The sequence below is a fragment of the Anolis sagrei genome, chromosome 6 (genome assembly GCF_037176765.1).
Source record: "Anolis sagrei isolate rAnoSag1 chromosome 6, rAnoSag1.mat, whole genome shotgun sequence".
NCBI classification, from domain to species: Eukaryota; Metazoa; Chordata; class Lepidosauria; order Squamata; family Dactyloidae; genus Anolis; species Anolis sagrei.
In genome coordinates this window covers 37,610,019-37,622,858 of record NC_090026.1, presented here as the reverse complement: position 1 = coordinate 37,622,858, position 12,840 = coordinate 37,610,019, and the positions used below count along the sequence as shown (strand labels likewise).

The 12,840-nt window shown below is 43.4% G+C and overlaps 1 protein-coding gene across 2 annotated transcripts in view; it reads right to left on the bottom strand.

Annotated features, from left to right (window-relative positions):
• ASIC2 (acid sensing ion channel subunit 2) overlaps positions 1 to 12,840 on the bottom strand; it is a 726,112-nt gene that overhangs the window by 85,808 nt on the left and 627,464 nt on the right. For both annotated transcript variants that reach the window (XM_067470027.1, XM_067470026.1), the window contains exon 2: positions 834 to 984. In XM_067470027.1, coding sequence (XP_067326128.1) covers positions 834 to 984 — 151 coding nt within the window. The remainder of the gene's footprint in view (positions 1 to 833; positions 985 to 12,840) is intronic.

The following is a 12,840-nucleotide window of genomic DNA, read 5'->3' as shown; positions in this document are numbered from 1 at the left end:
CAGAAAACAGAATGTGGATGGGCAGGAAAAGAAATTTAAAGATGGGCTTAAAGCCAACCTCAAAAACTGTGGCATAGATGCTGAAAACTTGGAAGCCCTGGCCCTTGAGTGCTCTAGCTGGAGGTCGGCTGTGACCAGCAGTGCTGCAGAATTCGAAGATGCACGAATGGAGGGAGAAAGGTGCCAAGAGGAAGGCACGTAAAGCCAACCCTGACCGGGACTGCCTTCCGTCTGGAAACTGATGACCTCACTATGAGAGAACACCTACAGACCCACTGCCAAGACACCACATCTGGAAGACAATCATCCTCAAGCTACAAGAGATCGCCTAAGTAAGTAAGTAATGTGTACTATCAAGGAGATCTGGGCCAGCCTTTCCATGTCTCTTTAGGTTCAGCTATACTGCAGAATTAATGCAGTACTATCACTTTAGTTACAATGGCTCAAAGATGTAGTGTTACAAGATCTTAGCCTTCTCTATCAAATAGTGCTGGGACCTAATCAAACTACAATTTGTAGGATTCCATAGCATTGAGCCATGGCTATTAAAGTGGGGTCAAACTGCATTAATTCTACAGTGTAGATACATCCTTTGTTACACAGTCCCTGTCTCAACCATTCCAGAGAAGACAAAATAAAAAAAAACCCTCAGAAGAATTAAACTGTTGTTAAATTGATTTTTAACTTTTGTACATATACTTTTTGTCAGTTGTACCATTTTCAATTTCTGGAAAGCCATCTTAGATCCTGCACAAGAAGAAAAGGCAGGCGAGAAAAAGAGAACCTCACAATGGAGAATGTTAGGCAGATAGACAAAATATTTTCCTTCTTACCTGTTTCTCCCCAAATTGGCAAGTATTCATCCTGCTGAATGTCCAGCATTATCTCCAAGCCATTGCCTGTCCCACCCTTGAATGTGGTCAGCAGAGGATGCCCATCTTCGCCTGAGTTAAACATGTAGCACTTCCCATATTTCGTAAACACCTAGGGAAGAGAAGAAGAGAGATTGAGAATGGGAGGACAGAGAAGACATTTAATGTCACTTCTGCGCATGCTTCCAATAGGTTCCCCAACTAGACTCTGCAAAGAAAGGTCTCTGCAACTAACAAGAACCAAAGGAATGATAGTTTTAAAAGGAGTATAGACTATTTTTACCTCTATAGCACCATCTCTCACAGGATAGTTGTTTAAACTTCTGGTTGGTCAAGATTCTAATATAAAGATCCTTATTCAAATTCTGCCAACTCAATGCCTGTCAAGTTGCTGGTTATATGAAGTACAGCCATCTAGCTATCACTGACCTATTTTTCACTTATACGATATCCTGCTTTTCACTCTCCACCTCCCACCCAGAAGTGCTCAAGCTGAGCGATTCCCAATTAATCAAATTAATACATTTTTGAAATAGCTACCTTACAATAATAAATGGCATAATAAGCCTAAAATAGAACAGTGCAAATATCAGTGGCAGAAATACCATTACATCTGTCACACAATTCCATAATTCATCTCCAAATCCCAGTAGAGTAGCTGCTAGGCCTTTCAGAGGAAATTCATTTAGCAAGACAGAGAAGGCTCTACTTTCAAAAGTCACCACTAACTAATCTCAACTCTGATACAGAGGCCTAGACTGACCTCCGATGACCAACTATAGATTTCTCTGTACTCTTATCATGACACCGACATCATCAGACTCAACTGTTTGTACTCCACTGATCTAAGGAAGTTTACATAAACAACCATCAGAGAGGTTCTTGTGGGTTTTTTCGGGCTATAGGGCCATGTTCTAGAGGCATTTCTCCTCTAGAACATGGCCCTATAGCCCAAAAAACACACACAAGAACCTAGTGATTCCAGCCATGAAAGCCTTCGACAATACATTGAACCATCAGAGAGTCTATTTTAGCAATCCAGATTTGACATTTTCACATATGCACCCACAAAGAATGACAGTAGGAGCCTCCGGCGGCGCAATGGGTTAAATCCTTGTGATGGCAGGACTGCTGACCGAAAGACTGCCAGTTCGAATCCAGGGAGCGGAGTGAGCTCCCATCTGTCAGCTCCAGCTTCCTATGCGGGGACATGAGAGAAGCCTCCCACAGGATGGTTAATCATCCAGGCGTCCCCTGGGCAACGTCTTTGCAGATGGCCAATTCTCTCACACCAGAAGCGACCTGCAGTTTCTCAAATTGCTCCTGACATGGAACACCCCCCCCCCCAAAACAAGATGCAATATCATGGCATATACATGTTTATATACATAAATGCACACACTAATAGCTCAGCTCCAAAAGCAACTGAACAGTGTGTTATATACACTGCATACTGTGTATTATGCATATGTGTATATAAATAAAAATTGCATACTTCTTTACCCAGTTATTTGTATCCTGCCCTTATGAGCTCATTTGTATCTTGCTTCTCCCTTCAAAGGAAGCCTAGAGATATCTTCATACAAAAAGAAATACAATACTTTCACATGAAAGCCAAACAGTGTGAAAAATTATTGCAATTAAATTGCAATAATATTCCATAAACCAATAAATTCTGATTCCCAAAATTAAGAAAACACCAGTTCAATTAATAAACAACACAAAATCCATAAACACCACATTAATAAACCAGAAATTAATGAGCTAGAACCTGCATTTTTAGCTAAGAATGCATTTATTTGTCTACACAGGTTGAGCATCCCTTATCCAAAATGCTTGGCACCAGAAGCGTTTCAGAGTTTGGCTTTTCTCAGCTTTTGGAATACTTGTATTGGTATATAATTAAAATAAACTTCAAGGTACTTCAACTACCAGCTCGTGCCACACGTGTCAACACTTAACTCACATAAAAAACCCAAATATGAATCCTGCATATAGTGAGGTGTGAGAGAGGTTTATGTGAGAAATCTATTTCCTACCTAAATTGCTTCTGGTTTGAGATAGTGGTGGTAGCATCTTCGTTGGCTATGGCGCTGTTCTTGCTCAACCTTTCCTCCTTCAACACATACATATTCTATGTCCTTGTACCTTGGGTGATGTTGTGGAGGGAGGTTATCATGTCTGCTTCTTGGCAGGGGGTTGGACTGGATGGCCCACAAGGTATTTTCCAACTCTGTGATTCTATGATTCAGGGAGGATGAGCCCTGGCAGGAAAGCAAGCAAGGAAGCAAAGCAGCTGGTTTTGTACTGCTGCCATTGCTGCCACCATCACTTCACTGTTGTCACAGAATCATAAATTGGGAAGAAACCACAAAGGCCATGCAGAAACATATAATCCAAGCACCCCCAACAGATGGCCGTACAGCCTCTACTTAAAACCTCCAGAGAAGGAGACTCCACGACACCCAGAGGCAAAATATTGTCAAACAGCTCTAACCATCATGAGGTTCTTCCAAATATTTAGGAATCTCTTTTCCCTTTCCACATTCTAATCTCAGCAGCAGTAGAAAACAAGCTTGCCCCCTCTTCACTATTGTCATGGGTGTGAGATGAGTAAGATGGCCCTCCTCTCACCGTCACCAGTGTGGTGACTTACTAGGGATGACAGGGACGCAGGAAGGGGTGATGGCAGCCGCAGCAAGAAGGAGAAGTGAGTTGGCCACTCTTCTTTCCCTTGCTTTCTGCAGCCATCCTGTTTTGTTTTGTTTAGCTCTTTTGTTTCAGGAGCGACTTGAGAAACAGCAAGTCGCTTCTGCTGTAAGAGAATTGGTGTCTGCAAGGACATTGCCCAGGGGATGCTTGGATGTTTTACCATCCTGTGGGAGGAATCTCTCATGTCCCCACACAAGAAGCTGGAGCTGCCAGACGGGATCTCACCCTGCTCTATGGATTTGAACCACCAACCTTTTGGTCAGCAGTACTGCTGACACAAAGGCCATTCTGTCATAGAGACAGGTAGAGGAGGAAGAAGGGAGGCAGAAAGAAGTAGAAGGCTGGTAACAAAGTTTCAGCTTTTGAGACTTTTGGATTAGGCTCAACCTCTATACATTCTGCCTCCAAAGAGTTGAATTCTGCAATCTGTGTAAATAAATGAAAACTCTGCATGCATTGCATATATTTACTCTGGTTTTTGCCGGCTTTAGAAGAAGAATGAAGTCAGACACCATATTTCTGTATTTCTGTTGTCAAACATTCCCTCTAAAGCTGGTTGGCCAAATGGGATCGAATACTAATTACTATCGGAAGGGATGTCATTATTGGGGTAAGTTGCAGGATGAGAAGGCTGCCTCTCAAATAAGAATTCAACCTCCAAATGAAATTGTCCTTCAGATGGCAAATACCTAGAATTGTATCAACTTAAACTGAGCAGTTAGAAATAAAGCTTAGCCACCAAAAAAGGAGCAGGCAAAATTACCAAGGGAATGGGAAGACAGCCAATGTTAAGGATTTGAAGTGCAAATGATTTTCAGTGTCTGAAATTGTAGAAATTTGGAAAATGAAAGAAAACTTCACAGAGGGGAGGAGTGGGGGAGAGACAGAATTCTTATGGATTCTTATATATACTTCAGTATACAAAGGGAACGGAGGGTGAGGTGAACAAAATGTAAAGCTTGGTTGTTGTAGGTTTTTTTGGGGTGTATGGCCATGTTCTAGAAGCATCCTCTCCTGACATTTCGCCTGCATTTGTGGCAAGCATCCTCAGAGGATGCTTGCCACAAATATAGGAGAAACATCAGGAGAGAATGCTTCTAGAACATGGCCACACAGTCCAAAAAAACCTACAACAACCTAGTAATTCCAGCCATGAAAGCTTTCGACAATAAAATGTAAAGCTCTCATTTTGTCATCTCCCCCCTATTCCCCATATATGCTGAAATTTAGAAACTAGGCTAATATTGTCCAAAACTAAATTATTTCCATTTTCTCTCCTGCTTTTTTCCTTTCTCACCCCTCTCTATAATAGAGTCAGTCTGGCTTCAAGCCTTGACCAGTGATTCTTCATTCAGGAAGTGATGGAGAAAATACAGCATCATTTTGTTGCAGATCCTACTTGTAGATATTTCATATTCAGGAAATCTTTGCTATGCAATATAGTCACGTTCCCTATTTCCATTTCATCGCATTCCTATCTTTCCCGAACGTGTCGTGTCTTAAGAGTTTTCTTAAATCAATGTCTTCCAATGAAGGTTTTTACGTGTTATTTCCTTTCCGGGCCACTTTACTGAAGTGAAATAATTAATTACCCCAGTGCCACTGAGCGAACCAATTTCTTGCATTTCTGGCAGATGTTTGCAGGTCTCGGCATTTCAACATAGAGCTGGAGCAAACCTAAGACAAGGCACCTGCTGGTTATAATATTTGGGGAGAGTGGGTCCAGTGGCAAGACATAGGGCAAAACAGACCAGAGGTACCAGAGGGGCAAAACAGGCTGGAGGTGTGAAGTTACCACACAAACTTGGGGTGCAAAAAGAAGCCTAGGAAAAGCACCCAAAGGGAGTGATAAGGTCGTGGAAGCAGAAAACCAATCAAAGCTGTAGAGATATGAAGCAGCTACTCTGGGGAAAGGAGGGGAACTGCTGCTGCTGTAAATGCTCTCAGTTCTTTGACCCAAACTCTTCTTTCTCCTCCGAAAGGTCACGCCAAAGACGTGGGAAGCATCTTAAGCCTGGATGCTGGGTTTTCAGAGAGATACTGTTTTCCTCCGAACGAACAAAGCGTGGCTCTTGCTTCTAAACTCCAGAGGCACTTGCCGTATCAACACAAACCTCTAATATCCTTTTCAATCACCGCCTCATCGCTCTTCAGAGAGAAGGGGAAAGAAAGAGAGAGACAAAGGGAGATTTCACCGCACAACAGGCTGCATTTTCCTTAATGAGCCTGTTTGCAATTTCCCCAGCCGCCAAAACAAATGGCTCTTTAAACAGACGTCCCTACCCTGGTCCACACCACAGCCAAGCCTAGAGGAGCCGCTTCACTCTTTAGAGAGCAGTCATTTCTTCTGTAGCTGAAGAAGTGTTCCTTGCAGCAAAAATGTAGAAGTGTGCAGGACAGAGTCACATGCAACAGAGAGTCCATCTCCTTGGTTCTTATTCACAGTTTGCTTAACAAAGCGTGTTTGCCCTTTGCGTAGGGGTTTCACCAGGCTGGAAGGAGCACAAAAAGCCACCCATCCTAACCCCCAGAGTCCCTTCCACAGAAAGAGGAAGAGTGGAGAATGTGGGATAGAGTGATGGCAGTTCTAGTTGCCATTCTAGGCTATGAAAGAAAGGGCTTTACTACCACCATCTTTCCTGCCTATTCTAACCATGGCAAAGATGGGGCAGATGTGATGGGTCTTTTAAAATCCTCCCTGGGGTGGTAAGGATAGCTTTTTGGCTTTTGGGCCCCTAAACTATGTTACTGCTTTCATGGTAACTTTTAAAGTTCTCTTGCAATCTCTCCCTTTTGTCTGGGCCAAAATCAAACAACCCTTGATTTCGCCAATCAAGGTTGAAGATGAGTAATGTTCAGTAATTTATTTATTTATTTATTGACATGTCAGGAGTGACTTTGAGAAATTGCAAGTCGCTTCTGGTATGAGAGAATTGGCCATCTGCAAGGATGTTGTGCAAGGAGACATCCGTGCAAGGTGACACCCATATGTTTTTGTTGTTTTTCCACCCTTGTGGGATTCTCTCATGTCCCCGCATGGAGAGCTGAAGCTGATAGAAGGAGCTCATCCACACTCTCCCCAGATTCGAAACTGCGACCTGTCGGTCTTCAGTCCTGCTAGCACAGCGGTTTAACCCACTGTGCCCTCTGTAAAATGTTCAGTAATATTTGGGCTATAGTCAAAGATTGTGGGGGAAAAGGCAACTTTCCACCTCCTGAATCTATTGATGGAGGTCTTCTCGTAAGAGATCCAGGAGGGAAACTTCTGATTCTTTCAAAGATTGTGCAATCCAGAGCTAGGGAGTCCTTCAAGGCACTGTCTTCCCGTGCTGGGTTTATACAGCCACTGGCAGATTCGAGGCACAATCAAGTAGATATTCACTTCATCAAAGCTTTAACAAAATCTTAGCCTTATTGAGACCTAATCTGATTTTTGACCTTAGTCAAGACTTACCCATAGAGTGGGTTGTTGTGAGTTTTTCTGTATGGCCATGGCCATGTTCTAGTAGCATTCTCTCCTAACATTTCGTCTGCATCCTCAGACTTTTGTTCAGAGGTCTGTTGGAAATGAGGAAAGTGGAGTGCATAAGTGTGTGTGTATGTGTGTGTGGAATGTCCAGGTTGGGAGAAAGAACCTTTGTCTGTTTCAAGCATGTATAAATGTTGCAATTAGCAACTTGATTAGCACTGAGTAGCTTTGCGGTTGCAAAGTCAATCAGTGAGGGTATTTGTTGGCTGTTGTTGACTGAAGGCATTCATTGTTTGGGAGGTGTTAAGTGGCACTTGATTGTTTGCTGTCTGGAATTCCCCTGTTTCTGAGTGGAGCTCCATATTTACTGTCTTGATTCTGGTGTTTTATAATACTAGTAATCAGATTTTGTTCATTTTCATAGTTTCCTCCTTTCTGTTGAAATTGTCCACATGCTTGTGGATTTCAATGGCTTCTCTGTGTAGTCTGACATGATGGTTGTCAGAGTAGTCCGGTATTTTTGTGTTCTCAAATAATATTCTGTTCATCAGATGCTTTGCTATGGCTGACTTTCTGGTTGAATTAGTCTGCAATGCCTTTAATGTTCTTTGATTCGTGTTTGGTTGCTACATTTGGTGGTCCCTATGTAGGCTTGTCCACAGCTGCATGGTATATGGTACACTCTTGCAGTAGTTAAAGGGTCCCTCTTATCCTTTGCTGAATGTAGCATTTGTTGAATTTTCTTGTTGTGTCGATTGTTTGTAGGTTGTGTTTCTTCATCAGTTTCCCCATGCGGTCAGTGGTTTCCTTGATGTATGGTAAGAACACTTTTCTCTCGTGACTTGTTCTTAGTCTTGCAGCTCTTTTGATATCCATGAAAACCTCCAACAACACACATATATCCATGCACTTCCTCCAGCCATACTGTTTCATGGTCACTGAAGGACAGAGCAAGCTTAATTAACACCCTGCATGATCACTACTATGCCTCTAAGCCAAACCGTTATTTCTCAGCTGCCATCATACTGGGGGATAATTAAATACTGGGGGATCATATGACCCATGGGCCATGGGTTGTGCACTCTTGCTATATGTGGTAGTGAGGCATAAGGAGAAGCACCACCTTCACATCATACTAGTAATGGCTTTTGATAATGGAAACAGAGACCTGAACCTTGATTTGACCTTACTTAGGCGATCCCTCGCAGTCTGAGGATGATGGTCCTCCAAGTTTGGTGTCCTGGGGGTGGGTTCGTAGGTGGCTGTGGAGCCCTATCTTGACCTGCATCTTCTCCCACAGTGAAGGCATTGGTTTCCAGGTGGGAGGGGGTCACGGTCGGGGTTGGCTTGATGTGCCTTCCTCTTGGCATGTTTCTCTCTTTCACCCTCCGTTTCTGCCTCTTCAAATTCTGCAGCACTGCTGGTCACAGCTGACCTCCAGCTAGAGGGCTCAAGGGCCAGGGCTTCCCAGTTCTCAGTGTCTATGCCAGAGTTTTTAAGGTTGGCTTTGAGCCCATCTTTAAATCTTTTTTCCTGTCCACCAATATTCCGTATTCTGTTCTTGAGTTCGGAGTAGAGCAACTGCTTTGGGAGATGGTGGTCAGGCATCCGGACAACGTGGCCTGTCCAGCGGAGTTGATGGCGGAGGACCATTGCTTCGATGCTGGTGGTCTTTGCTTCTTCCAGCATGCTGACGTTTGTCCGTCTATCTTCCCAAGAGATTTGCAGGATTTTCCGGAGGCAGTGCTGATGGAATCTTTCCAGGAGTTGCACGTGACACCTGTAGACAGTCCACGTTTCGCAGGCATAGAGCAGGGTTGGGAGGACAATAGCTTTATAGACAAGCACCTTGGTATCCCTACGGATGTCCTGATCCTCAAATACTCTCTGCTTCATTCGGAAAAATGCTGCACTCGCAGAGCTCAGGCGGTGTTGTATTTTGGTGTCGATGTTGACTTTTGTGGAGAGGTGGCTGCCAAGGTAATGGAAAAGGTCAACATTTTCTAATGTTACAACATTAAGCTGTATCGCTGGCATTGATTTGACCTAGTGGCCACATGGTCTGGGGACTTCTGTGAGTTGCAGTCCAAAAACTTGATTCTCCTAAGTTCGGTTGACTAGATACTGAGAATACTTCCCAAATGAGGGACAGGAGCTGTTTCATACTGAGGAGGGAGCAACTAAAACCCATGTCCTTTCTTCTCCATTTTCCTTTCATGGGTTTATTCTTCATTCTAGGTAATTAGCGTTTGGGGAAAACAGCCGTGACAATAGCGATTTGCTTAATTTACAACCCCATGCATGTGTTAGCTGTTCAGAGGCTGACCCCTAGCATTCCTTCAACTGCTGCCTGAATATTAGCTCTGTATTTCTTTTTAAATACCCACTCAAGCAATGCTAAATTGTGCTGATGGCTGGGAAGGTGATTTAATGCATCTCTAAGGGCCCCGTATAGCCTCCACCAGTCAAACAAAGCCATCCAACAACTTGCTGTTCTGGAAAGCTGTGGATCAATCTAAAACAAAAGAGAATGGTAGATTGTATTGTCAAAGGCTTTCATGGCCGGAATCACTGGGTTGTTGTAGGTTTTTTTGGGCTATATGGCCATGGTCTAGAGGCATTCTCTCCTGACGTTTCGCCTGCATCTATGGCAAGCATCCTCAGAGGTAGTGAGGTCTGTTGGAACTAGGAAAAGGGGTTTATATATCTGTGGAATGACCAGGGTGGGACAAAGGACTCTTGTCTGCTGGAGCTAGGTGTGAATGTTTCAACTGATTAGCATATAATTGCCTGACAGTGCCTGGAGCAAACTTTCGTTGAGAGGTGATTAGATATCCTTATTTGTTTCCTCTCTGTTGTTGTGCTGTTGTAATTTTAGAGTTTTTTAATACTGGTAGCCAGATTTTGTTCATTTTCATGGTTTCCTCCTTTCTGTTGAAATTGTCCACATGCTTGTGGATTTCAATGGCTTCTCTGGGTAGTCTGACATGGTGGTTGTGAGAGTGGTCCAGCATTTCTGTGTTCTCTAATAAAATGCTGTGTCCAGGTTGGTTCATCAGGTGCTCTGCTATGGCTGATTTCTCTGGTTGAAGTTGTCTGCAGTGCCTTTCATGTTCCTTGATTCGTGTTTGGGCAATGCTGCGTTTGGTGGTCCCTATGTAGATTTGTCCACAGCTGCATGGTACATGGTAGACTCCTGCCGAAGTGAGAGGATCCCTCTTGTCCTTTGCTGAATGTAGCATTTGTTGGATTTTCTTGGTGGGTCTGTAGATAGTTTGTATATTGTGTTTCCTCATCAGCTTCCCTATGCTGTCAGTAGTTCCTTTGATGTATGGCAAGAACACTTTTCCTCTGGGTGGATCTTTCTCAACAAAAGTTTGCTCCAGGCACTGTCAGGCAATTATATGATAATCAAAGTGGTCAATTGAAACATTCACACGTAGCTCCAGCAGACAAGAGCCCTTTGTCCCACCCTGGTCATTCCACATTCCTAGTTCCAACAGACCTCACTTCCTCTGAGGATGCTTGCCATAGATGCAGGCGAAACGTCAGGAGAGAATGCCTCTAGACCATGGCCATATAGCCCGAAAAAACCTACAACAACCCAGAATGGCAGATTTCTTATTTTCCAACATTCTGTATTACTGGGTCACAGCATCATAGAATCACAGAGTTGGAAGAGACAACAAGAGCAATCCAGTCCAACCATCTGCTATGCAGGAGTGCATAATCCAAGCACTCTTGACAGATGGCCACCCTGCCTCTGTTCTAATTGCGAATTCAAAGCTATTGGGACTCTCTTGACAGTTTGTCAGGCCAATGCTTTCCATTTAATTTTCACTGAAAAACGAGGAAGTTAAATGTAAGCATCCCATGGAATCACACCCACTGGCCCCACTAAAAGGATGGATGATGATTGGAAAAGAAGGAAATGCTCTCTGTTTATGATCAGCAGTACCTATTCTGTTAAGAATTCCAGCATGTTTCAGCACTGAATACAGAAATTAAACCCACTGTCCGTTCTGATTAGCCTCCAGCCATATACACTTGTACCTTTCTTTCTGAGTTTTAAATATTTTTTTGACCAAATGCTGAATGTTCCTGCCATTGCCTGAGGTTGGATAGAAAACTGTACTTTGTAGTTGCTTAGCAACCACAAGACACACTTTTCTCTCACATCTGAGTCCTTGTTTGGACAAATAGCAGATGCAATGACAGTGTTTCTAGACTCTTGTCATTTCTGGCTTGCAGGTGAGAGGATCACATGAACATTCAAGATAAACAACTCCTCTACATAGAAAACAGAAAATCACATAGACATTTTTATCTTACGTGACATTTTATCTCTGTAGTTTTCAAGGTGTCTCTCTAAATGGAAAAGCACAATTCAAAAGACAATCTGAAGTGATGAAGAAGCCAAGGCATAGCTTTTTTTTCTCCCTTGTTTGCATGAAATTGGCCTGAGTGGCAAATCTTGCAGAGCAATTTTGAGGTTGTCTAAGCTAATCCTGTTCTCTTTCTTCCAGAAATAACAAACGTCTGAGCTGAAGCATACAGAACTTGGATGCATCTTAACAAGTTACTTGTTGGAGAAGAGAGGAAAAGACTGAGTGGTGACATGACAGCCACCTTGAGATATCTGAAGGATGTAATAGAGAAGAAGGAGCAAGATTGTTTTCTGCTTCTCCAGAGACTTAAACATGGGCTGCTTGATTCAACTTACAAGAAAAAAGATTCCACCAAAACATTAGAAATAACATTTTGTATTGTAGGAGTTGTTTGATAGTTGAATAGACTGCATTGGGGAGGGGGGGGGGGGGGTAAAACAGTCTCCTTTTGGGAAGCCTTTAAAAGAGGTTGAATGGGCATCTTATGTATACCTGCAGGATGGTTCTTGTAGTCGCTTCCATAGATTCTACAATTCTAGCTACATTGCCATGGTATTTATTTATTTATTTATTTATTTTGGGCATTTGTATCCCATCCTGTCTCAACCACTGCAGAGGACCTCAGGGCAGCTAACAAACCGCCCCCCCATGGTGCCAACAACCAAAACCAGAAATATACAATTTAAATAACTATATAGCAATAAAACAGTATAAGACAGTGTAAAACTGTATAAAAACAATCAAACAGTCAACATTCACTGGTTTAAGTCATCGTCCAAGAAGCAGTCAGTCAGTTCCATAAAAGCCATCATGTCAACAGGTCAACCTAATCTACAAAGGCATGATCCCATAGCCAGGATTTTACTTGTTTCCAAAAAGTGAAGAGGGATGTAGCAGATCTAATTTCACTTGGGAGGGAGTTCCACAGCTGAGGGGCCACTACAGAAAAGGCCCTGTCCCTTGTCCCCACCAAACGCAATTGCGATAATGGGGGGACAATGAGCAGGATCTCCCTGGATGATCTCAGGGTCCTAGGTGGATCATAGAGGGAAATACGTTCAGACAAGTAAACTGGGCCAGAACCATTCAGGGTTTTATAGGCCAAAGCCAGCACTTTGAATTGTACTCGGAAGTTGATAGGCAGGCAGTGGATCTTGTGTAACAAGGGCGTTGTGCGCTCCCTGTACCCAGCTCCAGTGAGCAACCTGGCTGCCGAACGCTGGACTAGTTGAAGCTTTTGGGCAGTCTTCAGAGGCAACCTCGCAGGTGGCGCACAAGTTTTAGCTGTGCAAAAGCTCCCCTGGCCACCGCTGAAACCTGTGGTTCCAGGCCCAGTGATGAATCTAGGTTCACTCCCAAGCTGCGAACCTGCGCCTTCAGGGGGACTGTAACCCCATCA